Here is a 27,351-nt window from a genome sequence, read left to right as displayed (position 1 = left end):
TCCTGGGCTTTTATGCCAGGGCCTACGAAGTCCTGAGTATCAACGACACACACACACACACACACACACAGAGGCAGTGTCAGCGACACCTTACAGCTAAATATACTCAGAGTGACAGAGACAGGTGACTAAACCACTGCCAGACGCACCCAACCAGTATACACTGGGGAGGTCACAGAGTGTGTGTGTGTGTGTGTGAGAGATTGTTTGTCCGAGGGGTCTGCTGAGTGTTGGTTATGTCTCTCTCCACAGTGTGCAGTTAGCTCTGAGCCAAACCCAGTCACCCAGCTCTCTGGGTTCTCTCCTCTAAGCCAGCTGGTCTGGCTTTATACCTTCTTTTACACCTTTGTTGTATTGAATTCCTTCTTTTCCGAGATAAAGGATAGAGTGGTCTGGCCCTCAGCTGGAGCTGTAGGGAACCTTTCTGTGGAAGATAATACGAACAACACTGGTGAGTGTGTCGAGTGGTTTGTGTGTGTGTGTGCGTGTGTGTAAGAAAGAAGTTCCTTACCCATGGTCAAACGGATTTGTAGGTGTGAGAGCATTCAGAGCGTGAGGGCTTGTCTCTGTAAGGGCACAGCATTGTAGGGCACCGCAAAAGTCCAGCGTTCAGTGCATCACGGTCTAAAAACCATGAAACAGAAATGTCTTCATGTTTTTCCTTTAGATTTATTTAAGCTACAAGTATGGATGTGTCAGTTGAACAGGAACCGGTCCAACCAGAGCAAGACTCACTAACACAGCTGCAGGGGTTAATCGGGACGAGAGACATAAAGTAACGTTTGGACCATGATGAAGAAAAACAATGTCACTGAACGCTGGATGATGTATTTGTATGCTCCCCTTGGGAAAGCTACAACATTTATTTGTTATGTGTGGGTCAAGCTGCATAGCTCCGTCTCTCTTCCCCTTTCACCCCCAACATATACTTTTCTGACCTATAATCTCTTCATATTTAGGTTCCTAGGTTACCACTAGCTTCATTCCTAATGACCTTGGACCGATACATCTCGTTATGAAAGTGGTCTTTCAGTTACAACCATTATGATAGTCTACTTTGGAAAGTACAGCAAAATGGCCAGTGTTGTTTTTGGTGGAACAATTCTAGCTTTGATTCAGGAGTTTAATTGCTTCCATAAAAGTACAATTAACACTCGTTAGTGCAGAGGTCAGCAACAGGCGGTCTGTGGGCTGAAACCGACAGACAAGTTGTTTGGTACCAAAAAACGAAACAAAACACTGTGAAATCATTAGCACTTGAGCTAACAATAAATCTAGGTTATGGTTTCCCCAATATTCCCATGAGTTAAATAAGATACCCAATTTATGTCTTAGTGTAATCAAGTGACTACTTTATAAAAAAAATACATTCAATTACTTTAAAACAATGACTTTAAAACAACCATATTTCTCATTTATTTCATGACAATATTTTTCGGCCACAAACCTATCATCCGTCTAGTTTTCTAGTGTAAGAACCTCAGTGAGGCTTTAACCAGAGTTATTGTTTCACAGTACTGCATGGAGCAGGGAACCCTGGGTTGCCGAAACTGGGTACTTCACATTTCTGAATTCAACAAACTGGAAGAGCGAGTTTGTTGAATTTAAGCAGGCACTAAATTGATCAATTAACTAAGTAGCTCAGCCTCGTGCCTAGCAAAAACAAAATCCTGTATCTAAGGCACTCAAGGAACAGATTTGCCTTGCCCAGCTGTGGAGGGCAATCACCTGTATATGATCACTTATATGATTAGATCTCTCAAAATGCTCTACTTCAAGTACATTTTATATGTTGAATTATTATAAATATCTGTGTTGAACATAAACTGAAGGATTTATTAAAATGATGCTAAACAAAGAAAACATACATTTTTGTTCCAATATAAGAAACCCTTGGAAAATGCAACAATCATATTAAAATCAAATATACTGTACTTTCTTCTTATCAAAAGGCTATTGTTCATTTAAATTATGTTGATTATGTGAAAACAAAGCTCTGGAATAGCTTTGTTCCAGAGTACAATCCACATTGGTACTACAAAGCATTAAAATGTCTGACATTTAGAGGGGCAGTACATCAACATTTAAATATTTATTGCCAAAAATGATTCCTCCATTGATCATAAGAGACAATGACCAAAATGATGCCTTTTTCTATTTTTAGTGACTTCCCCACAGTCACATAAGAATCCTTGCTAGTGAACAAAGGAGGTATTGTAGGCCCAAATCTTCCAATGCACTTCAAAACAAATGGTATAGCAGCCAAAACACCATAAAAGAACGTTGAATTAACAAAACATAACAGACCATTCTTGTAGTTATACTACATGTTATGTAGCATGTATGTAGTCAATGATCATATCTAGTTATATACAGTATAGAAGCATAGGTGGGTACAGACATCTGTGAAGGTGATTTGTTTATCAGGTTAAGATCTCTCCAGTTATCCTCCCTCCAACCTTTGAGGACAGATTCATATTTTGTGTCCAGAGAAACCTGGATTCTAATACATTGTTTAGGTTTTATTTACTGTAACTACTTTTTCAGAAGACCATTACAGTGATTCTGTATTGCACTGCTATTAATTAATACCATTAGATTATTTTATTTTTTTCTCAAATATAAGGTTGTTTTGGATTTAGTGACAGTCATACAGAATGTGATGTAAAAACGTACAATATTTTACAAGTGAGAGGAAAGCTATATGGCTGCGGATGATCTATTATTATGAAGTTGAGATTACAATGGTTTTGATAATCTTCCTCATTAACTCTCTTAACCCTGACTGTCCTCTCTGAATGCAGGTTGGGAGTATTAAAAACTCCATAATTCGGGAGAAAACAAAAGCCACCTTTGGAACTGTGCAAATAAAGATATAGACCGTACAGTGTCAAAAAGCAACTCCAAAAGATTTACTGTGACACTACATGTGTTCATTACTAACACTGAAAAAGTTAATCAGCACCAAGAAAGTGAGTTTTATTTTACTGGAAATGAAAGGTTACATTGTGTACTGAATTGCCCTACGGTGATGACATGCACACACCAGAATCAAGATAATTTGAACACTTCAAGAATAAAATTGGGAACTTGGGAAAAATAGTTGCACTTTAGAAAGTGCTATTTTGCCACCGGTAGGCCTACAATTGTACTTAACACACTCACTGAAAATAGCGTACATTTTGCACTTTCCGAGTTAAATGTACAGCATTAATTTTTCTGTGTTTATTTAGCATAAACCTTCCGCCTTAAGTGTAGCCTTCAGCTTGTGGTCTCTTGCGCCATTGCCGTCTCTTGGCCGTGTTGGTTTGTCATGTCACATCCCTGACAGGCAGGGTTTGTGGTGAGATGCTAGCTGCCTAACTACTGTATACAGTTGCATTGCAACAATTCCATAGCTACTGTTAACTACTGTCTGACCGGCTATCACAGCAGTGCCGCGTATCTGGGCTTAAAATAGCTCTGGTGGTTCTGCCCAACGATGCCATACACTCAGAACCAAGCACAGCTGTGTCTGACTTAGATGCATGCCACAAACAAACAAAGGGTGTGTACGTGTGTGCGTCTGTGTGAGCGTACGTGTGTGGGTGCAACAGATGTACCGTGTGACTCTTGCTTTGTGTAATGAAGGAACCCCACGCCAGCGATCCAACTCGATGAAGGTTTGTTTAGTGACAGATGAAAGACAGCACAGCCTTTGGGTGATGGATGTGGATCACTGCATGAATTTGTCACAGTAACAATGTATGAGCACGGCCATATCTGTGACCTCTGAAAGCATGTCACCTAACTCGCTATTTCAGCAATTAAGCAAATCACAGGCCATCACATATACTGTATAGACTTCAGTGGACTTATATAAAGTGAACTTGTACAAATGTGAAATATGAATGTCAAATAAAATATTTGCAACGTGATCTACCACTAGCATGACATTATCAAAGTGGGGAGAATTCATGTGCTTGATATCCCCCCATCTACAAACCAAACCAATGGACACAGAAAAAAAGAAAAATCCACACTGGCATGTGGGAACATCACCAGTCCTGTTTTGTGTGCTTATGGGTGTGTGTGTATGTGTTAGTTTGAAGGCATGCTAGAGAGTGTAAGGAGCAGCCGTGTCAAAGGGGGGCTACATCACCTATAAACACGTATGTGTACAGTATGTGAGTAACAGAGAGAGAGTATGTTACGCGTGCCTAAGAGGGAAGGGATGGGGAAGACAATAATCTAGAAACTAGGATTCTGTGGTACATCCCTCATGTTATACTAAGCCTGAGGTGACATCCTTTCATTGTTGTTGAAATGCTACTGGGAGTGACAGGGAACATTGGTGGCCAGCTTGTCAGGTCAGAATCCAAAGCAGTTACATCTTTTGTTCCCGGGGTGTATTATCCTAGAAGTATGACGGTATAGCAGTTTTTCCATGGCGCTGGTCCCTCACAGAAACAGTATCGGGTAACACAAAAAAGGAACCTTGTTTCTGTCTTTTAAGTTCATCCATTATACATGTTATGCTCTGGGCACTCCACTACACAACTCAAGACCAAACTAGACTCCAGACACACCAGGGTCACATCAGCAGTTTAAACTACCCAGAGACAGTCTATTTGTTTTTGTGTACAGTATATATATGTTTGTGTGTTTTGTGTGTGTGTGCGCGCGTGCGTGCGTGCAGGTGAGAGTGCCTGTGAGTGTGTGCATGACATGCCCAGCAGTTTAGAGCAGAGAGAAGTGATGTGTACTAGAACATTTGGATAGTCTATCAACATATATTATACTGTCCAGTACTGGTAAACAGGTGCAATTCCAAGAGCTTCCACTGTAGAGCACCAGGGAGCTACAGACCAATGCTTACATCTACCCAGGACAGTGAGACATTACATCTACCCTATCTACTCCAGGACAGTGAGACATTACATCTACCCTATCTACTCCAGGACAGTGAGACATTACATCTACCCTATCTACTCCAGGACAGTGAGACATTACATCTACCCTATCTACTCCAGGACAGTGAGACATTACATCTACCCTATCTACTCCAGGACAGTGAGACATTATATCTACCCTATCTACTCCAGGACAGTGAGACATTACATCTACCCTATCTACTCCAGGACAGTGAGACATTACATCTACCCTATCTACTCCAGGACAGTGAGACATTACATCTACCCTATCTACTCCAGGACAGTGATACATTACATCTACCCTATCTACTCCAGGACAGTGAGACATTATATCTACCCTATCTACTCCAGGACAGTGAGACATTATATCTACCCTATCTACTCCAGGACAGTGAGACATTACATCTACCCTATCTACTCCAGGACAGTGAGACATTACATCTACCCTATCTACTCCAGGACAGTGAGACATTATATCTACCCTATCTACTCCAGGACAGTGAGACATTACATCTACCCTATCTACTCCAGGACAGTGAGACATTACATCTACCCTATCTACTCCAGGACAGTGAGACATTACATCTACCCTATCTACTCCAGGACAGTGAGACATTACATCTACCCTATCTACTCCAGGACAGTGAGACATTATATCTACCCTATCTACTCCAGGACAGTGAGACATTATATCTACCCTATCTACTCCAGGACAGTGAGACATTACATCTACCCTATCTACTCCAGGACAGTGAGACATTACATCTACCCTATCTACTCCAGGACAGTGAGACATTACATCTACCCTATCTACTCCAGGACAGTGAGACATTACATCTACCCTATCTACTCCAGGACAGTGAGACATTACATCTACCCTATCTACTCCAGGACAGTGAGACATTAGATCTACCCTATCTACTCCAGGACAGTGAGACATTACATCTACCCTATCTACTCCAGGACAGTGAGACATTATATCTACCCTATCTACTCCAGGACAGTGAGACATTATATCTACCCTATCTACTCCAGGACAGTGAGACATTATATCTACCCTATCTACTCCAGGACAGTGAGACATTACATCTACCCTATCTACCCAGGACAGTGAGACATTACATCTACCCTATCTACTCCAGGACAGTGAGACATTATATCTACCCTATCTACTCCAGGACAGTGAGACATTACATCTACCCTATCTACTCCAGGACAGTGAGACATTATATCTACCCTATCTACTCCAGGACAGTGATACATTACATCTACCCTATCTACTCCAGGACAGTGAGACATTACATCTACCCTATCTACTCCAGGACAGTGAGACATTACATCTACCCTATCTACTCCAGGACAGTGAGACATTACATCTACCCTATCTACTCCAGGACAGTGAGACATTACATCTACCCTATATACTCCAGGACAGTGAGACATTACTTAGGACAAGGTACGTTCAGTTGAGTTGAAACGTCTGTCTCAAAACGAAATGCAGGTGTATTTCTGGGAGATTTCACTGTGTGGGTGGGTAGGTTTGAATGTGTGTGGAACCTATGTCTTAATCTGTTATATTAACACCAGCTCCTGACCCATCCCATCCCTCTCTCTCCTGTCTCTCCCAGGTGCTCTATAAACCTATGGATCAGGTGCCCTTAGGATTAGAGACCGCCTTGATGAAATGCTCAGACACAGATTCACAAAGTTACAGAAAGACTGAAGGAGACTGCGACCAAGAGAAAGATTGAGATAAAAGTAGAAGGAGAGACAGAAGCATTGACTGCAATGCGTGCAGAAGGACTGAAGCTTTGACAGAACAGAGGGACATGTGCAAGTGATTTACTGGTAAGAGTTTAAGGTTTTCATCAACCAGAATGAAAACGTTGCCCATTCTTCTATAACTTAGGTGGTTTATGTCTTTGGCACATGTGTTGACTGATCACACTTGCACAGACAAACAGTCAGAAGTGGTGTTTTGTATGGGTGTGTGGTGGTGTGTGTGTGTGTGTGCGTGCGTGTGTGTGCGTGCGTGCGCGCGTGGTTTATGCGAGTGTGCGCATTCATCAGAGAAACTTGCTCAGGGATTGCGTGTTTGTGGGAGTGAAGAACGGGAGAGAGAGTGGGTGAGTGAGGTTGAGGAGTACCACATAACGGACGGGAAACAAACGTTAGCAGGATAATCCAGTTTCATAATCCACCTTTACTTCCCCTACTTTTGCTCACCGGCGGATTCCCCTTCCTTCCAAATCTTGAGCAGGAGAAGATAGTTTTATTGTTGCCAGTTCCCTGTTCGGTCGATGTATTCCTATGGGGAATAGTAGGCTATTTCCGTTCTGGATTTAAAGTGAATCAATTTTTTCTAACGGGTCTCTTTCTACACGAGAGGACTTTTCCGCTGTTACGCGGCTGTCAACCGGACAGGACTCGTGAAAACGCCCGCAGAATCGCACTGATCTGTCTCATGAAGAGTAAAGTAAGTGTCTTCGGTATTATTTTCGTTTAGAAAGTTTAATTGCCAGTCTGGCTGTTGACATATTTAGTCCTGTGTTTTTATTCAAAACTCGATCGTAAATTTTAGTGTGTTATTGAGAAGTAATGGGAAGCATGTTTAGTAAAAACAGCTTCTTGAGAGAAATTTGTATTGTAGACTGTGCTTTAGAGCCTCTTTATTTAATTGTATTTACTTATTCGATAGGATTTTTTTGGGCTCACCGCAGGTTATTTAGAATGAATCATCCATCCTTGTTAAAAGTTCCATCATTTGTGAAGGCCACGCACCAACTGCATTATCATTTTAACAGGGGCCACTGATGCCTTTACTATGTGTACATTTATGATGAGGCTTCTTCCCATAATTCCGATGGGCAAGATCACAGGTGTAATGGTGTATAGATGTCAGACAGCTAACTACCTCATTCAGAACAGTGGTTCCCACCCTTCTCCGTCTGAATCTACAGTGTGTACTCTTTTGTTACAACCCAGCACTAACACACATTACCTGATTCCTGGCTCCTGTCCTCTGGAAGATAAGCTTCTAGTCAGTTCAGGTCTCTCAGGTGGATTATAAACTAAAGACTAGTCTTACTTAGCTGCCACATCTCAGCTTTATGTAGCTACACATTGCTTGAAGTCACAGTCCTAATTTCTCACTGCAAATGTACTTTCACTTGATCAGTTGTGCTGATTGGCTTGAGATTAATGAAGTAGAATACCAGCAAACACTGTTGGCCTCTCACTCGTTGGTCTTCACCGTAGGCAGTCAGGCATTTAGGTTGAGGAATTCCCAACTCAAACAAGCCAGGACAAAATATGAAAAAAACGATTGCAGAGGATTTGCTGGGTTGTCCCATATTGACCTTACCCCTCAGTGTCAAAAGTAAGCCAATATTTGACATTACTGAATTTCACCCTAAGCGACTGCAGTGTTATCTGCTACTGTGATTAAACAACTTGGTCTATTAGAGCTGCATCCTCCATCCTTTTATATCTCTAACACAGAAAATCTTTGTCTTCTTGTGGGCACAGAAGAGATAATCAGAAACCCCCCACTCCAGCCCTGAAGTATTTATAGTGGGTCATGTGGCCATGGGGTGAAAACGAGGTGACGGTACAGCATTTACTGACCGGTCTGGTAGGGCCTCAGGACACCCATCTAAGTCCTTCACTGGGAATTCTCCTTCTGATGGAGTGACAGATGAACTAGATGCTTTTGGGAGAATTATTTGTAGTCTTCTTTGTGCCGTGTTGAAGTCGAGGGTTTATACCTGGAGATCCAAAAGGCTGCCACCACACTGAGACTCGGCCACGGATACATACCTCTTCATCCTGTCCTCGCCCTGCCCTCACCCTGCCTCCTGCCCAGTACCCATCAGCCTAAGCCCTCTATCCTACCCTCCTCACTAACACTGGCATGTAGGTTGTCCTGCCAAGATATACAAGGGCATTGCCACCCCAAGAGCCACTGTCTGTGTTTCTCTCTCCAGACTCAAAATACTCGCTTACACATTCTGTCTAGCCTGCTGGACTGCTTGTCTGTCAGTCTGTCTGTCTCTGGTCTGGAGATAAACACCCCACAGCCCCATCCATTTCAAAACCCCAGCCTTTACTTCCCCTAGTGTCCCCATTATTGCCTGTATAGTTACGACTCTGCACAAATCCCCCAATTTAGATTGACTCGGTGGACCCACTGGGCTAGAGATGGACTAGCCCATCTGGCATTTGCCTGAAATGCCCTAAGGGCAGTTGGTCTCTGTGTCTGTGCATCTTTTCTTCCAAAATAAACACACACTGAACAGGTACAGTATCACTGATGATAGCTATTGATGTTCCCTGCTTTATTGAGAACATTACTATGGCTGTGAAATGTGTCTCATCTGGCTGTCTCCAGCTGGTATGCTGGCAATGCTGGTATGCTGGTGGCTGTTTTGTGCTGGTGGGGCAGGTAGGGTTGTGACCAAGCCAATCCGTGCTGGTCAATGCTGGTTCAGCATTATCAAGCTCAGTGGTTTCTAACTCAGCTGCTATCATTTTTGTTAGTCATATTTTCTTGACTGTCTTACACTGGCATATATTCTGAACGCGTAAAAGTTCCAATTGTTGGTTTTCCCCACACTGCTGTGATGGGCATTTCTAGTCTTTTTGGTGAGCTTGCTTTCATGGTTCACCTAAAATAGATAGCTCATTTGGTTCCCAACTGACCCTTTGTTCTTAATGATTAAAGACTACTAATCTCTAATGTAAAGCCCCAATTGTAGTCTGTCATTATGTCAGATTGTGAAATGCACATTTCAATGGGCCACCTGGCCTAATTCTCAGAATTCCTGATAAACAATGAACATTAAGGTAGGGTATAGGTTTGTCCCTCTAGGTTCAAAACCTTATGGAGGGGCCATGCTTACTTTCAAATGTCATGGCTCTCATCGCTGTGAAGGGGAAATACTTCATTAAAAACATCACCCTTAAATATTCATCATCCCCTTAAAAGTTGTATTATGGAGTGAATTAAAAGGTTGAATTCTGAAGTGAATTGATGATGTCTTGTTGAAATAACTGTCTTTTGTTTCAGATTTCTATTACAATGACTTGAAATTAGGGCTGTCAAAGAAAAAAGTTAGAATTTGCTTAAAATCTGAATTGGATCTTTAGTACTACTATACTAGGTTTTAATGTAAAGAATGGAAAAAAGCAAATGTTCAAAATAATCTGCGTGATTATGTTTTCTATAGAATTTCCCAAAATAACAAAAAGGCCCAAACACAACTCAAACACATTTAGCTGAATCCCTCATAATTTTACTCTCCAAAAAAACACCAACCAAAAAAACAACCCCCCCTTATAAAAATACAAATAAATGTCCTTAAGCATATTGCAGTTTAAAAGCTGCTGTTTTGGAATAGTGCTGGATTACCCCACCTGCAGTATGGCGTGAGCTTTAATCGGTCATAAAACATATTCATGCCAGCAGATCACTAATTGGCCAGGTTAGATGAAGACATTAGATGAAGGTGTTTTTCCGGCATTTTATGCTTTGGCAGATATACAAGTATAGTATATATCAACAACATTAAGTGTATGTAAGGTTACAGAATAAAGATTTTTACTGGACAGTTACTTTAAGGTAAAGGAGGACTATACAATATGGCTCTGCGGTTTTCGTCTCTGTCTCAGCGTTAACTAAATACTGACCGCTCCACTTTGTTTGGGCTAAGAAGTTCTTTATTTTATTCTTGGAGCACCGCTTGTTTACATGTAAGCTATTTATAGACAGGGAAACTTGGGTATGTGTGTGTGTGTCTGTGTGTGTGTGTGTTTGTGCGCATCGATGGAGAATCGGGTGGAAACCTGCCGTCATCCTGGTTTGGTTTACAGACAGGCTCTACGTCACTTCCTCTAAGAGGGCACACACACACACACACACACACTCAGAGAAAAATATCTTGCAATCCAGCTCACAAATGCACCCACACATACACGCACACATACACACACACACACACACACTCGTAGACTTTTGTAGGTCTAAAGTAAGCTTCCCTCGAAAGCAGAACTTCATGTTCAGTATAAACTCCCACGTTTAATAAAAGGCTGAGTCGGCTCGACAAGGAATGTTCTGTATTTACTCTAATGCAGAGGAGTATTGTGTTTCGTGAAACAGCTTAACTACCTGCATAACTGACAGTGTGACTGGTTGTCTAACAGTGTGACTGGCTTACTGGCTTGAACACAGAGGTTCAGAGATATCCAGGTTGGCATGCTGGAACTTGGCTCGAGATGATCGTTTACCCTAGCTAGCTTGATTGTATCTGGTGCTGTCAGTTCCGTTCTAGAAAGCCTGTGTGTGCGGGTGTGAAATTGGTCTACCTTCCTCAGTCAGGAGTCTACGCAGATGGTGCCTATATGCACCTCCAGTGCCCCTATCACCATGTTGTCACCATGACATCCCCTCAGACCTGTGACGGACGGGCGGTAGGGGTGGGGCGTTGTGTAGCATAAGCTGCGGTGTTTGTTGTTTAGCGTGAGTAATGATGTGTCGCACGCTGCAAGCCGTAGGTCAGGGATGGTAAGTGCCCCTATCACCGTGTTGTTACCTATCACATCCCCTCAGATGTCAACACGGGTATAGGGGTTAGGGGTTAAGGGTTAAGGGCGGTGTGTTGTGTAGCGTGACAACTCAGTTTCTCGTCCGTTTCTGCTCTAGCATTCAACTCTTCTTGATGTCGTTGACAAACCTGTGATCCGTTTCCCTCTCAGCCCCGCCTGTCCTCCTCACGTTCCTCCAGCCGTGCTTCTGTCTTATGCTTGTGACTGTAAGCTGGGAACCGTGTGTGTCTGTGTGCGCATCAGACGCTATAAGCCATGTGAGCTCAACCTGTGTCTACCTATTTAAGAATAGCTTAAGGAGCCTGTAGACCAGAATGTCTTCTGAACACACACACACACACAAACCATTCATACACACATGTTAACACAACACAAACCTTTTCACACAGAGATGTTAAATCAAGGGTTATTGTTCTCCCACACAGATTGGCTCAACTTACAGCTTGTGTTTCTAGGAGGGGAAGTAATACAATATAAAATAATAATGTGTGGACATTTTCAATGAAAGAAATATCCGAACTTGAAGAGTTTGCGTCCAAACGTAAATCGTAGATGAAGGTATACAGGATTTATATAGGATGCGTTTTGTTGGCAATACAGTCGATATATAGTGTGTAAAAGATACACATCATTTGAGTGGCCAGTGGTTTGATATGAAGCCCTGAAAAACATTCCTTCAGCGGTTTGTATTGTCTTCTCTGGTACACTCTGTTTCCCTGGAGAGACAGAGACAAGGCCTGATTAATTGACAGAAGCATGGAGGGATTTATAAGAGAAAATGACACATTCACTCCCTGCAGAGAATACCGGGCCTGGTTTCTCTCTGCCTCTCTTCCTCTCTCTCTTTCTACTTGTCACTCAGAGTCTCCCAAAGTTCTTTTATAATTCCCACCATATTTATTTGGGAAGTGAATTTCCAATAACATGTGGCTGTATTCTCCAACATTTTAGACTTGAAATCACTTGTTTATTTTGAGGTGACAGTACAGAATATTCATAAACAATTTACCGAAACCATTTTCTGTATGTAATCCCATGGTTTAAAAAAGTTTTTTACTTTCACTTAACAAAATTCACTTATATTCTAATATTCTAATTCAATGTCTTGTTAGATGCATTTTCAGTTTGTTTTTGTTTTTGTTTTTATATTGTGATTTGTAACTTGGTGAAAGGATGGTGAATAATGTATCATTTTGGAGTTTTGCATTCCTACCTTCATTGGGATGCAAATGCAATCTTTCTGGTTGTGAATGAGGAGTGATGTTTTGTAACTGAAGTGTACCGTGGAGATGAGCTGTGTGTCCCCAGGGACTGATCCTCCTTCCTCTCAGGTCAAGCTGTTGAGTTATCAACGCTTCAGTTTGACACAAACATAGCTGAACCATTCTATATGACCTCTCAACAAGGACTACTCTATGTGTGTGTTTGTGTGTTTATGTATGTGTGTTTGTGTGTGAACCATTTTTTTTATGTCCTCTCAACAAGGATTACGGTGTGTGTGTGTGTGTGTTTGTGTGTGTTTGATGACGTTTTAACTGATCTCTCACTCTGTCCCTCTCGCTCTCTCTGTTCCTTTAAGGAGCGAATGCCAGAAGAATTGAAAGAAGAATAGACAGTGTGAGGATTTGGAAAACCACAGAAGAAGAACAAGACTTTTTGGAGTTGGACAGAAAGAAGTGAAGGAGCGAAGATGGGGAGAAAAAAGATCCAGATTGCCAGGATTATGGATGAACGCAACAGACAGGTATATTGTCACAGACACACACGCACTCTTCATTATGTGTTTAATTAGCATGTTCAGAATAAGGGTCTCACACCGATGCCATATCTTTATTTGACCTAGTTTCATACTACAGGAAAATAATCCATCATCAAGAGGAAATGTTACTTATTTTGTGGATTATAATTCATGCCTTTTTTTTTTGTTAAACCCAATACACTACAGGCTTTCATTTCCAACTATGCATGAAAAGTCCTGCATCAATGGAATAATCAAATTAAGATATTTCATCTGTAAATACTCAACCTTCCCACAGTTACAGACAGCTAGGTAGGCAGGAAGCAGACAGACATTTTGTGAGGTGTGTGAGATGTGTGTAAGGTGTGTGTGTGTGTGTGTGTGTGTAATGGGGGAGTGGTTTCTCCTTTCCTGTTATGACAGGAAATGCACAACATGTGCTTCCTGACCCTTAGAGCTGGAATGACCTCCCTGTCTTTGTCCTAAGTGTGTGTAAGTGTGTGTGTTTGCATGTTTGTGTGTGTGTGTACCAGTACATTGATTTCTTCCTATGTCCTGACTATGACAGTGTAACCCAGACAGTGGTTCTGAGCCCGTATCTATGTGTCCACACATTGGGTGTACCTACAGTTCACTTACTGTACTGTAATTTAAAATGTTCCTTCTCTCTTTGTGTATCTCAATTATTTCTCCCTCTTTCTCTTCATCTCTTAATTTCTCTCCCTCTCTCTTTATCACTCCATCTACCTCTCCCTCTGTCTTTGTATCTCCCTGTCTCCCTATCTCTCCCGATCTCTAAATCTCTGTCTCTATATTTCTCTCTACCGGTCGCTCCATCTCCAGGTGACATTCACCAAGCGTAAGTTTGGCCTGATGAAGAAGGCTTATGAGCTGAGTGTTCTGTGTGACTGTGAGATCGCCCTCATCATCTTCAACAGCACCAACAAGCTGTTCCAGTACGCCAGCACTGACATGGACAAGGTCCTGCTCAAATACACTGAGTACAACGAACCCCACGAGAGCCGGACCAACTCTGACATCGTGGAGGTGAGTGTAGAAGGCAGGTTCACGCCAGCAAGCACTCAGGATGCAGTTTCCTGCCGGAGCGTGTTCCCTCAGTGCTGAGCATCAGAACCGTTGAAATGTGTTATCATTGGTGGGAACAAGTTGTATAACTCCTTTCTAGTTGTTAAAAAGAGTAGTTACATTTTTGTTCCCCTGTCTTCAAATGCAACCTCTAGGAATTTCCCTTCTCAGCAACTCAGCTTTTTTGTTTCTTTAATTTTGTCATGACTGTGTGGATTTCTTGGAACCAGGGATGCCCTGGAAAACTGCCACATGTTACTGAGCATAATTTCCCAGTTTAAATACAAAGAAATGCATTTTTGAAATGCTTTTACTTACGCTTCCTTAGTGTGTTGAACAGTCGTTGACCTGTAAAAATATGTTCTGTAAATGCAAGTAGGTCTTTAAATACTGGGGAAAAAGAATGATGATGTCACTCGCTAATGTTGCACCAGTGTCAGGCCCACAAAGACCAGTTATGGTGAAAACTTTTTTTAGTTGAGGAACAGCTGGTGGATATAGGTGGTGCGCTGTTGTTAGTGTGTGTTTTGGGACATACATTACTGACATATAATACTGACATACAGTACTGACACATGGTACTGACATACGGTACTGACATATGATACTGACACACGGTACTGACACATGGTACTGACATACGGTACTGACATATGGTACTGACACACGGTACTGACATACGGTACTGACACACAGTACTGACATATGGTACTGACACACAGTACTGACACACGGTACTAACACACTGTACTGACACACGGTACTGACACACGGTATTGACATAGAGTACTGACATACAGTACTGACATATGGTGTGTTTGGCTCCTGGCCCACGGCTCAGTGAGGCTAACGTGTGTGGAGTCGGCCAGTTTGGAGTTATGCAATAGCGTTAGGAGAACAAGACAGGTGTCCCCTCACTCACAAACACATACACACACAAACACACACACACACACATACACATATAAGTCCAATGTTCCCATTCAAACCAGGTTAGGTACAACCACTTCAGGGTCAACAGAAGTTAGGGTTCAGAACTCAAAAGATAGGTGTTAAATATTGGTTTCCCGAAGTTGACGGGAATCTGTACCGGCTTGGAGGTTCTTCTATAGGCTACTGAATGTGAGAGAGAGAGAGAAGGGAACAGAGAGGAAGATAGAAAGAGAGGAAGAGAGAGAGTGGGAACACACATGAGTAAATGACGTGTGTTCCCACACAGACCATGAACCCCCCATTGGGAATAGTGGGAAAACAGGTTTGGCTCAGAGGGGAGGTCTGATTGTGGGAATGAGGACTTTTATCGCTACAGAGAGCTGGGGAAAGTACCATGTTATAGCCCAGTTTTAGGTTCCCTTGCAAATCTGACAAACTAGCACAGCTCAAGAATGTTGAATAATATTACATTCAAGGCGTGTGCAAACCCTGACCACTGCAAGACTCTTTATACGCAGCAACATAATAGGAACAGTCTTTACTTAATGTTCTGGCTCTGTAACCAGGCAGTCCCTGTAGACCTGTCCTCCATGAGGTTCACCTCATGGTCATTCAGTCAGCGCTGCCAAGAGCAGCATATAATCTACAGTTAATCTATTGTAATCTGCCATAATCCCATCACACTCATTACTGTAATCTCAACATGCTCCTTCTGATCCTTCTCAACTTCAGCTCCTCTCCTCCTGGCTGACATATTGACCTGTAGTGTGTGGGCATCTCTTTTGAAAGACAGATGCATGCTGAAGGCTATGTTCTTCCTCTTTCTGTCTCACTGTCCCACACTATGAAATGGGAGGAGACTGCATATTGGTCTCTGCTAAGAAATGCCACATCTCAGGCACCACTGGTGTGATTTGGGTAAATGATGCCTCTCATCACAGAGACCTGGTATTTACAAAAATGACACTGATTGGCCCGTGGGGGGCGGGGCATCATCTCCCTTTCCTTCTCGATTCCTTTTCTCCCTCTCCTTCTCTGTCTCATTCTTTCCATGTCTGTCCTCCTTCCTCCGTCTCGCCTCTATGTCCCCTTTCTCTCACCCCCTCCTTCTCTCTCCTCTTTCTCTCACTCTGTCTCCTCTATCTCTCTTCCTTCCCTCTCTCTTCCCTCTCTCTTCGCTCATTCTCATCCTTCTCTTCTTTCACTCCCTCCTCTCTCCGCTTACTGTCCCTGTCTCTGTCCCTCCCTCCTCTCACTTCATCTCCTCCTTTTGTCATCTGGTACCTCCAATTCTGTAGCTGCAGGACCTATTTACTCCACGAATAGTAGAGTTACTGGGACTTCTTTCACACATATGCCAGTTCCATTATGTGTATGTTTGTCACTGTAACTGTGCATTGTAGGTTTTACTTGCCTATAGTGGTTCATCTAATCAACATGGTTCACACCACAGAAACAGAATTCAACCTAAAAACAACAAAAGTACTTATTCTTCTGGAGTATGTTCTGTCAGGAATAATTATGCGCTGATCCTTCTGTTGGAAGTACTAGCCCTCCAATATAACAGCATCGCTACATTTTTATTTTTATATTTCCTTATCCTCTGTATTGATGAACATGCCAATGAGACCTTGCTGTGAAGGCCTCTGGGCCTCTGAACTGTCTGCCGGACAGTAATGGAACAGAAGAGAGACTCCTTTGTCTGTTTTTTTTTATTTCATAATGAGGGTTGTGTGTGTGTGTCTGTGTCCCTGTGTGTGTGTGTGTGTGTGTGTGTGTGTGTGTGTGTGTGTGTGTGTGTGTGTGCGTGTGTGTCCCTGTGTGTGTGTGTGTGTGTGTGTGTGTGTATAAGAGCTTGTATTTGGTGCCCAGGATCAGAGCTATTTATAACTGAGAACTTCTGCATTCCTCACCCCCTTTTCCACTTACCCCATTTTGCTCCATTCTGTGGTGTATGTCAGTGTGTGTCTGTGTGTGTGTGTTTGTGTGTGTGTTGTAGATTGAAAACAGCTGGAACACTCAGTAAGGCTCATCAAAAAGGAACACACCAAGACACACACACACACACACACACACAGTCCCAGTGTAACTCCCTCTTACGCCTGGAAACAGGCAGCGGGCTAGAAATAGAACACGGCTGCTAAAAATAGCCTCCATGGGATGTGCGTATGAGTCTGAGTGTGTATGAGAGTGTGTGTGTGTGTGTGTGTATTTCTTGGCTGGCAGGTTGGACAGAGGAAAGTAGGCAAGAATAGTCGAAGTACAACAGCACTGAATAAAAACACGTACTGCTCACCCCTGTTTCCCCCTCTTTCTCCCCCACTCTCCCCTGTCCCCCCCATCTACACTATGTCCCCTGTCACCCCCTTACTCCTCCACTCTCCCCTGTCTCCCCCTGTTTACACTATGTCCCCTGTCACCCCCTCGTACTCCCCAACTCCCTCCCTGCCTCTCTCTCATACTTATGTCCATGCGTCACCGCTGACATACTTCTGAAAGTGTGTGTGTGTGTGTGATAGAAATGACTGCCTGTTGGGGTTGGAGAGGTGAGATGTTGTGAGAGTTGAACATCGTGTTCCCTGGCACCGACAGAGGGTCTGCTGCCTCACACTCTTTGCCCTTGTAAAGGACGCACACCCACACACCATAATTCATGTGGAAGTGGTGGGGAGACAAGACCACCCATGAGGGAGACTGAATAACAGGGAGGTCAAAGAGAAGGAGGGACTGAAGTAGAGGTGTGCATTTGGGGTTCAGTGCTCTCTCGCCCCATTATGTATTTTTTGTTTTGTATCAAACTTCTGTTTCTCGCTCCTCTTTCTCTCTTCCCTTCTCTCTCCTCTCTTCCTCTCTCCTCTCTCTTTCAATCCTCCCCCTCTCTCTCCTTTTTACCCTCCCATCTCTCTATTTTTCTCCCTCTCCTCAATGCACCTTCAGTCAGCAGTCTATACAACCACCTGCTGCATTACCTCTCAATACACACATACACACATACACGCATACACAAATACACACAAATACACAAATACACACATACACACATACACAAATACACACAAATACACAAATACACACATACACACATACACAAATACACACAAATACACAAATACACACATACACACATACACACATACACACATACACAAATACACACAAATACACAAATACACACATACACACATACACAAATACACACAAATACACACAAATACACAAATACACACAAATACACACATACACACATACACAAATACACACAAATACACAAATACACACATACACAAATACACACAAATACACAAATACACATGTACACACGTTCACTCGTACACACATACACACAAATACACATCTCTTTTACCACACTTATGGCTGTCTAGGGCTATGTAGGGCTGTCTAGGGCTATGCACGATTCTCTAGGGCTATGTAGGACAGTCTAGGGCTATGTATGATTATCTAGGGGTATGTAGGACAGTCTAGTGCTATGTAGGGCTGTGTACAGCTATGCATGACTGTCTAGGGCTATGTAGGGCTTTGTATGGCTGTATAGGGCTGTATAAGGCTATGTAGGGATGTGTAAGGCAGTCTAAGGCTACGTAGGGATGTGTAAGGCTATGTAGGGCTATGTAGGGATGTGAAGGGCAGTCTAAGGATATGTAGGCCTGGGCTCTGTGCAGAGCCACAGTTTGTACAGTTAAGTATTCTGAAATTCACAGTAGAACACTGTACTGTTCTTGTACTGTATTGTTTTTGGTCATGGACATGGATAGTGTGATGTAGAGTTGAGAGATGAAAGAGCTGTGGGGGACAGGCTGGAGAGAGACGGAGAAGGGGATGGGGGGGTTGGCGTCTAAGGATACTCTGGGTAACACAGAGTCAAAAAATAGCCTTCTACGGACATCCTCAGCTGCAGGACTGTGGTTGGCTGAACCTGTGCTTGTCCACTCCCCCTCCCTGGGTCCAGGGACAGGTGGGCATGACTGGAATGAGTAGCATAGCTGTGCTGGGCCGTCCATGCAGTGTGTGTGTTCTGTGTGTTCTGTGTGTATTGTGTGTGTTGTTTGTGTGTGTGTGTTTTTTGTGTGTATTGTGTGTATTGTGTGTGTGTCTGCCAAATTGATCTGCCGGTCTAGAGATAGGTCAGTGTTAGGCTGTAAAGTGCTGAGACAGAACAGACTGGGGCCAAATGACATGCAGTACATATAAAGAGTTTAAAAGCGCTCACACACACACACACACACACACACACACACACACAGAAACACTCCTTCCATAGGCATTATCAACAGTGATAAGAGAGGCCAACTCTCTCCACCCTCCCTCCACCCCACGCACACTTTCCCCATCTCTTTAAATTGCTATTCCCTTCTCTGTTCCCCTCTCTATTCCGCCCTTTCTGTTCTTCTCTTTCTCATCCCTCGCTCTGTCCCTTTCTCTTGCTTGCTCCACCCCTGTCTCTCCCTCTGTTCCTCTCTGTCTGTCTGTCCCTCTATTTCCAGTATATTTTGACTACTCCCTCTCCTGCTATCATGCTTTTTTAATAAGGGAACTGTTATTTCTGCTCCAATGTCGCCTCCTGGTGGTACAAAAGGTTACTGCAGCCCTTCAGGGCTCTGCCGTATTTGTCGTCTTCAAAATGCTGATTTAGTCAATCCCTTTGCTTTTGTAAGAGTAGCGGTAATAGACTCATGAGCCATTTGCAGGGTATTTTTAACCTTGAGTGTTTTCTCTCTATCTCTCTTTGTCGCTCTCTCTCCCCATCTTTCTCTGTCTATCAGACTCTGCGTAAGAAGGGTTTAAATGGTTGTGACAGTCCTGACATCGAGGCGGACGACTCTGCTGGTCAGAGCCCAGAGTCAGAGGACAAATATCGCAAGATCAATGAAGACATTGACCTGATGATCAGTAGACAGAGGCTCTGTGTAAGTAAGAATTGGGACTGTGTCTGTGAGTCTGTCTGTGTGTTTTGTTCTAATTCTTCATTGTATCTTGCTAACCCTGGTATGCATCTATGTCTCTTGCTCTCCATGCTACAGGCTCTCCCCTCCTCAAACTATGACATGGTTGGCTCCATCCAGGGCCAAAACAACAGTGGACTACTCTACTCTCACCCTGGGGTGGGGGGATCCTTGGGCAACCACAATCTGTTGCCCCTTTCACACACACATGCTGGCCTGCAGAGGAACAGCATGTCACCCGGACCCCAACACACACACCGACCCCCCAGCACTGGAAACACAGGAGGAATGTTGGGAAACGAGTTGTCGAACACTGTCTCTAACACTGGTGAGTTACACTAACCAATCTAATGACGTTCACTAAATATTGGAGCTTGGTGAGGCTGAGCCTGGGATTTGTGGGCCAATGTGGTGGCTGGGGTGCATCCACCTGCTGCTCTGATCTCAGGCCAGGCCCAGTTCAATTCCCTGGGTGTTGGATTCCACTGATCTCAGTTCAAGGCCCAGTTCAGTTCCCTGGGTGTTGGATTCAGCTGATCTCAGGTTAAGGCCCAGTTTAATTCCCTGGGTGTTGGATTCAGCTGATCTCAGGTTAAGGCCCAGTTTAATTCCCTGGGTGTTGGATTCAGCTGATCTCAGGTCAAGGCCCAGTTCAATTCTCTGGGTGTTGGATTCAGCTGATCTCAGGTCAATGCCCAATTCAATTCCCTGGGTGTTGGATTCAGCTGATGTCAGATCAGGCCCAGTTCAATTCGTTGAGTGTTGTATTCCACTGATCTCAGATCAGGTCCAGTTCGATTCGCTGAGTGTGGGATTCAGTTGAACTCTGTGGACCAGTGTTGTAACTAAACTCTTGTTTGTAGGTAACAGTAGCTATGGCAACCACCGTAACTCCCCGGGGCTGCTGTCTCCAGGAGGCGTGGCTAAATGCATGCAAGTGAAAACTCCACCCCTGATGAACTCCATGACTGGTAACCGCAAGCCAGACCTTCGTACACTACTGCCCCCTGGCAACAAGAACAACATGCCCTCCATTGTAAGTGATCCACTTTCTCTTCATCTCTCTATCCTCCATCCCCCTCTTGTACAGTTTCTTCATGCTCAACAATCCCACCTCAGACACTAATAGGGGTTGTATTGTTTTTCAATGCTGCCAGTGTGAGGATTTTGACATGATGCTGGTGAGTAGCTAGACAGTTTTAGCAGGTTAGAGTTAAGCCTGTGTATTGGATGTTGGTTTGTGTGTGTACTGAGAGACTGTCATGTCTAGTGAGATCCAATGCCCTCTCTCCCTCATTTGGATCACGGACACTTGTTTTGTTGTTTATCGCCCTCACCTATTTCAAATTCACTGTTCCTATTCAAGTCCCTCCTTTCCCAATGTATCTGGTCAGTCTTTGTTTGGTGTATGGCTTCTGTTTCGGTTGTTCTTTCCTGTCCTGTGTAGTGTTTCTTTTGTTATAAATTCAAGTTATTTTATTAAATGTTCTCCATTCTTTTTGTTCTGCCTTTCTGTAATGTTTGATGTGGCATGGACACAAGCGCAGGGAGCACAGAACAGAACAACCGAAACATAAGGCAGACGCCGAACAAAGACCGACAAGTTATGTAAGGCCAGTTGAAATGATAGCTGTTAGTGTTCCAATGTTCTGTTCTGTCGTCATTCCAGAACCAGCGAATAAACCACTCCCAGTCTGCCCAATCTTTGGCGACGCCTGTGGTCTCCATAGCAACACCTACTCTGCCCGGTCAGGGAATGGGTGGATATCCATCTACTCTCTCCACCTCTTATGGCACAGGTATGGCCCGCCTCTTCTGGCCAGGGACCTCAGCTCCTCAGAGTTTCTCTGGCCAGAAGATGTGCTCTACACTACATATAGGGAACATTCATTTTATGTGTAACCTTTGTCCTGCCATCCACCTGCTGTCTGCTTCTCCCATCTCCAGAGTACTCATTTCTGTCTGCCTCTCCCCTCTCCAGAGTACTCATTTCTGTCTGCCTCTCCCCTCTCCAGAGTACTCATTTCTGTCTGCCTCTCCCCTCTCCAGAGTACTCATTTCTGTCTGCCTCTCCCCTCTCCAGAGTACTCATTTCTGTCTGCCTCTCCCATCTCCAGAGTACTCACTTCTGTCTGCCTCTCCCTTCTCCAGAGTACTCACTTCTGTCTGCCTCTCCCCTCTCCAGAGTACTCACTTCTGTCTGCCTCTCCCCTCTCCAGAGTACTCACTTCTGTCTGCCTCTCCCCTCTCCAGAGTACTCACTTCTGTCTGCCTCTCCCATCTCCAGAGTACTCACTTCTGTCTGCCTCTCCCCTCTCCAGAGTACTCACTTCTGTCTGCTTCTCCCCTCTCCAGAGTATTCACTTCTGTCTGCTTCTCCCCTCTCCAGAGTATTCACTTCTGTCTGCTTCTCCCCTCTCCAGAGTATTCACTTCTGTCTGCTTCTCCCCTCTCCAGAGTACTCACTTCTGTCTGCTTCTCCCCTCTCCAGAGTACTCACTTCTGTCTGCTTCTCCCCTCTCCAGAGTACTCACTTCTGTCTGCTTCTCCCCTCTCCAGAGTACTCATTGGGGGACCTGAGCTCTTTGTCAGGTTTTGGAAATGGATCAGGATCACTGCACCTGGGATCAGTAACAGGCTGGCAGCAACAGCAACTACAAAATATACAGCACTCTGCATTAGGACACATGGGGTAAGGGTGTGTGTATGTGTCTGTCTGTCTGTTTCTCTGTTTCTGTGTGTCTGTTTCTATGTCTGTCTGTCTGTCTGTCGCTTTCTCTGTCTCACGGTCTGTTTATTTGTTTCTCTGTGTGTCTATTTCTATGTCTGTCTGTTTCTTTGTCTCACGGTCTGTTTATCTGTTTCTCTGAGTTTTTGTTAGTTCTCCCTCTTCCTAATTGCTACCTGTCCTCTGTCAGAAACCTGTGCCAGAACTCCAACCTGAACCTCCAGAATGTCCATCAGAATCTTCACATCAAGTCAGAGCCTGCTTCCCCGCCCAGAGACCGAGGCGTCGGTTTAATTAGCGGAGGGATGGGGGGCGTGTCCCAGGGCTACGCAATCAATCAGGGCCCAGCAGAGGCAGGGCGGTCTCCTGGCAACAGCCTATCCAGCTGTGGGAGCTCGTACGATGGCAGTGACCGCGAGGATCACCGTGGAAATGACAACTTCCTGCTACGCCCGATGTCCAGTCAGGAGGAGCGGCACAGCCCGTCAATGAAACGCATGCGCCTATCAGAAGGCTGGGCTACATGATAAGGCCCGGCCCTGATTCGCGGAGGGGAGGTCTTTGTCTGGAGTAACCTTTAGTGTTGTTATTAATTATGGTTAATATTAATGGTGTCCAAAAATGCATCCTATTCTCCACATTGTGCTCATTCCAAAATGAGTGCACTTTATAGGGAATAGGGTAGTATTTTAGATACAGCCCTATATTCTTCTTCAGAGTGAGAGTGTTACACTATAACAGGAATATAACAGTGACAGCCCACCTAGTGCTCCACCTTTGGCCACTACATGGGGGAAAGCTTGTGGTTTGAGAGAACCAGTGATATACTATATGCAGGGGTTAGGGTGAATATGGTGTTTGGGAAGGCGGGAGGGAGGTCCATTGCTTGTGTTGTGTGTTTGTGTGAGGGAGGGATCATTAAATGAATATGTACACTATGTAAACTAACTAACATAAGGTGAAAAAGTCTGGTACTCTGTATGGCTAAGATACTGGGGAGTTAATTCATACTCTAGGAGACAAAAAGGACAGGCACTGTGAGTGGACACGTGTGTGTGCGTGTGTGTGTGTGTGTGTGTGTGTGTGTGTGTGTGTGTGCGTGTGCGTGTGCGTACGTGTGTGCGTGCGTGTGCACCATGTGTCACCTGCAGTAGGCCATGATGTCCCAGTCTGCAGCTGGCTGACTAGCAGACAGTGAGAGGATTCACTACAACCCATTCATGTTGCCGGTTCAACTTATTTATGTGTATATATATATATAAAGAACAAAGGAGGATTGGCAGAAGAATAGAGAAGAAGAAAGAAACTGAGATAGAGAGGCACAAATGAATAAAGAGAGGGATGAGAGGAAGGAGAAAGGGATAAACAGAGAGGGAGGGAAGACTTGAAGAGACCCAGGAAGGAACCGAGTGATAGAGATAGGAAGAGAGTGATGGAGGAAAGAGAATGACAGAGGAAAGAGAATGATAGAAAAAGAGAGGAATGGGATGGGGGGTGTTTAGAAAAGAGGGAGAAAGCCATTATGCAACAGGTTGCACAGAGCTGGAATTATAGAAAAAGAATGAGAAGTAATTTAAACCATTATTTAAATTTAACAGCAGGAGCCCTGGACAACTATAATGTCTCACTTCAGGTGAAAAGGCCTATGAATCATAATTCAATTCATCTAGATAAGAGGTATATGCTAACAAATTACAATCTGGGTTGTATACACTACAGTGTTGCTCGCAATCAGATGTACAATACAGTTTGCTATATAAAATCAATGCAAAGCACTGTATAGCTTTGTTCAGTAGATTGAGCCAGTGTGTGTGGTGGTGTGGGTGTGTGATAGCCTTGCCTGTTTCAGCAGCCAGAGAGGTGAGGGGGGTGGGGAGTGGGGGTGTATGTTTAGACAGAACTCTTAAAGCCATATTATAAGATGGGAAGTTGATGCTTTGCTGCACAAATCAGTGGTCTCTCTGTTTTTTTTAAAAAACTATATTCCTACCTAATTATATAATATAATTTTAAGAATATTTTTTAATATGTCTGTGATATTATGGATTACTCTGGTCCTGAAATATCTATTTAAAATAGTGTCAACTTTGTTCAAATATAGATACAAACTTGTTTTTTTTTCTTCTCAGTGTGGGTTATTATGTAGCTATGTGCAGGTGCACCTATTTTCTAACGATCTCAGACATTCAGGGAAATGTTTTAGTCAAAGCTTGGCAACCTGCTACTGGTGTTAGCCTGGTAAAAAAGTATTTACCGAAGGTTGTTTGACATCCAGATCAAGCCTAGAACCAAGTCCTTGAGACTGAAGAGTCTTTGTTAAGAGATTCTATTGGACTAGGTCTAATCTGGTTGTGGGAGATCTAATCTAAGGCTGCAGAGTGTAGACAGAGCAGAAGCTGGACAGCTGCCTCTCCTTCCTCCAGTCAGTTTTATATGATGTCCTATAGTATTACTGAGAAAACACACTTTAGGAAACCCACCTAGAAGCACACTTTCCGACTTTGAAAGTCATTGTTCTTTTCTGCCAGGTTGCAATACAATACAATACTGATTGATGTCAGTAGAATAGAAGAGGGCAGAGCCCTGCAGTGGGTTCTAGACTAACCGACAGCCTGATGCTATCCCACTCGCCTGTCTCGTCAGAGCTACTGTTCTTATTTTTTTTCTTCTTCTTGATTATACATTTTTTTTGTCTGTACTGTACAAAGCTGCAATTTACCTGAACCTCAAATTTACACCACACGTTGCCATAGCATGTTTTATTGGGATTTGGAGAACATTCTATAATTTGATTTAATCAATATACAGATCTATTCCATGCAATATCTAGATCAGTTCTATAATCATAATGTTTTTTGTCCTTATTAACAACCAAATGAGGACTTTAGCCCAGATCTTTATTATGTAATATTGTATCTCAGACCCCCGTGTTGGATGATTTACTTAAAGCACTAGGTCTACCAAGGCCGTGGCACTGGGAAGTGCACTCAGAGAGGAGGGGTCTCCAGGACATCTTTCTGAGGTAAATGTTTGGATGCTGCAAGGCTCCAAGCGGCAGAAGCAGGCCTTTGTCGCCACTTGAAGACAAAACTTTCTCACCGGAAGGAAACCACCTGTAATACTCCGGCACTGGAAATAAACATTTATTGTCACCAAACAGTCAATGTAATTTAATGGTATTTGTATTTTGCAGAAAAAACTCAATATACAGACTCTTGAATTTTAAACCGTTTCTGATTGGTTTGTTCGATTCCCATGACTGCTTGATTCAGTTCCTTCAGCATCACACAAACTCTACTGCACCACATTCACTCTCCATCTAGAAACATTCAATGGCTTTCACAACCAGATACTCAAAGGCAATGCAAGTTATTAATTATACTGTCCCTCACTCACCAGTCTCATTTCTCTAAATTGTTACTTCCTTTTCTATATTTCCAATTACCAAGAAAACTGCACCACATTCAGTCTCCACCTAGAAACATTTAACGGCTTTCACAACCAGACACTCAATGGGAAGTGCAAGTTATTAATTATACTGTCCCTCACTCACCAGTCTCTTTTTTCAAAGTTTTTACTCCCTTTCATATATTTCCAATTACCAGAGAAAAACTTGAAAAGATGACTCAACTTAATGTGCGCTATGAGCACTACTTTGGCATTTCTGCGGCGGATGTGGTGGGCTACTTCACACCAGGCCTCCGATTCCCAGAGATTCAGAAGAGGTGATGCAAGAGGCGAGCTAGGTGGTATTCTAACAAGACAATGATGTTGAGAAAACCAAACTCTCCACACTATATATAAGCAATAAGGCACAAGGAGGTTTGAGACTGTGTTTTCTGTATATGGCCAGGTGTGTAGCTAAAATTATGGGCCTTGTACGTAGGCGGTCTCTGAGGGCTCTTCCCCACTTTATTCAAGATTCAAAAGCTTTTCTAGGGCCCCTCTACACATTAAGGCACTATATACTTAGTACCCCTTTCCCCCCGGTCTGACGCCACTGTATATGACCTTTAGCACGACACATTGCGGACAAACCCTGAGATGCCTTATTGCTATTATAAACTGGTTACAGTTTAAGATTAGATTACATTCAACTGTATTATCATTGAACAGTACAAGTACAGAACAACGAGATGCAGTTAGCATCTAACCTGAAGTGCTCAAAGGCAATGCAAGTTGTGGAGGGCAGAAAATGTACAAGTATTTACAAGTATTAAGTATGAATATGACTATTATATATGAATATTACCAGTGGAATGCGTAGATGAGCAATACTAAATGTTCAATAAGGCATGTAGAGGAGGGCAGACATTTTACAAGTATTAGGTATAGTGTACATTACAACTGGGCTAATAGTTTTTCGGGTACAAATGGCAATTTCAAAAT

The 27,351-nt window shown here is 43.4% G+C and overlaps 1 protein-coding gene across 3 annotated transcripts; it reads left to right on the top strand.

Annotated features, from left to right (window-relative positions):
- Positions 1-215: 215 nt before the first annotated feature.
- mef2ca (myocyte enhancer factor 2ca) lies at positions 216-26,189 on the top strand. 3 transcript variants are annotated; one of them, XM_010878180.4, is made up of 10 exons: positions 216-451; positions 6,542-6,761; positions 13,096-13,260; positions 14,098-14,301; positions 20,055-20,198; positions 20,313-20,562; positions 21,098-21,270; positions 21,904-22,033; positions 22,794-22,926; positions 23,153-26,189. In XM_010878180.4, exons 3-10 carry the CDS (start codon positions 13,207-13,209, stop codon positions 23,487-23,489), a joined length of 1,425 nt encoding a protein of 474 aa, XP_010876482.2. In that variant the 5' UTR covers positions 216-451; positions 6,542-6,761; positions 13,096-13,206; the 3' UTR covers positions 23,490-26,189. The 3 variants fall into 3 exon arrangements, with proteins under 3 accessions (XP_010876482.2, XP_019909180.2, XP_019909179.2); XM_020053621.3 differs by lacking the exon at positions 6,542-6,761; XM_020053620.3 differs by lacking the exons at positions 216-451; positions 6,542-6,761 and adding an exon at positions 7,029-7,389.
- Positions 26,190-27,351: the final 1,162 nt, after the last annotated feature.

This window comes from Esox lucius, chromosome 14 (assembly GCF_011004845.1).
Source record: "Esox lucius isolate fEsoLuc1 chromosome 14, fEsoLuc1.pri, whole genome shotgun sequence".
Classification (NCBI taxonomy): domain Eukaryota; kingdom Metazoa; phylum Chordata; class Actinopteri; order Esociformes; family Esocidae; genus Esox; species Esox lucius.
Note: the sequence above shows the minus strand (reverse complement) of the source record. Positions and strands in the feature narration are given on the sequence as shown.

Coding starts and splice junctions, on each gene's coding strand:
- mef2ca (XM_020053621.3), top strand. CDS start 13,207: ATGGGGAGAAAAAAGATCCAGATTGCCAGGATTATGGATGAACGCAAC. Junction 13,261..14,097: donor TGGATGAACGCAACAGACAG/GTATATTGTCAC, acceptor CTCCATCTCCAG/GTGACATTCACCAAGCGTAA. Junction 20,199..20,312: donor TCAGTAGACAGAGGCTCTGT/GTAAGTAAGAAT, acceptor TCCATGCTACAG/GCTCTCCCCTCCTCAAACTA.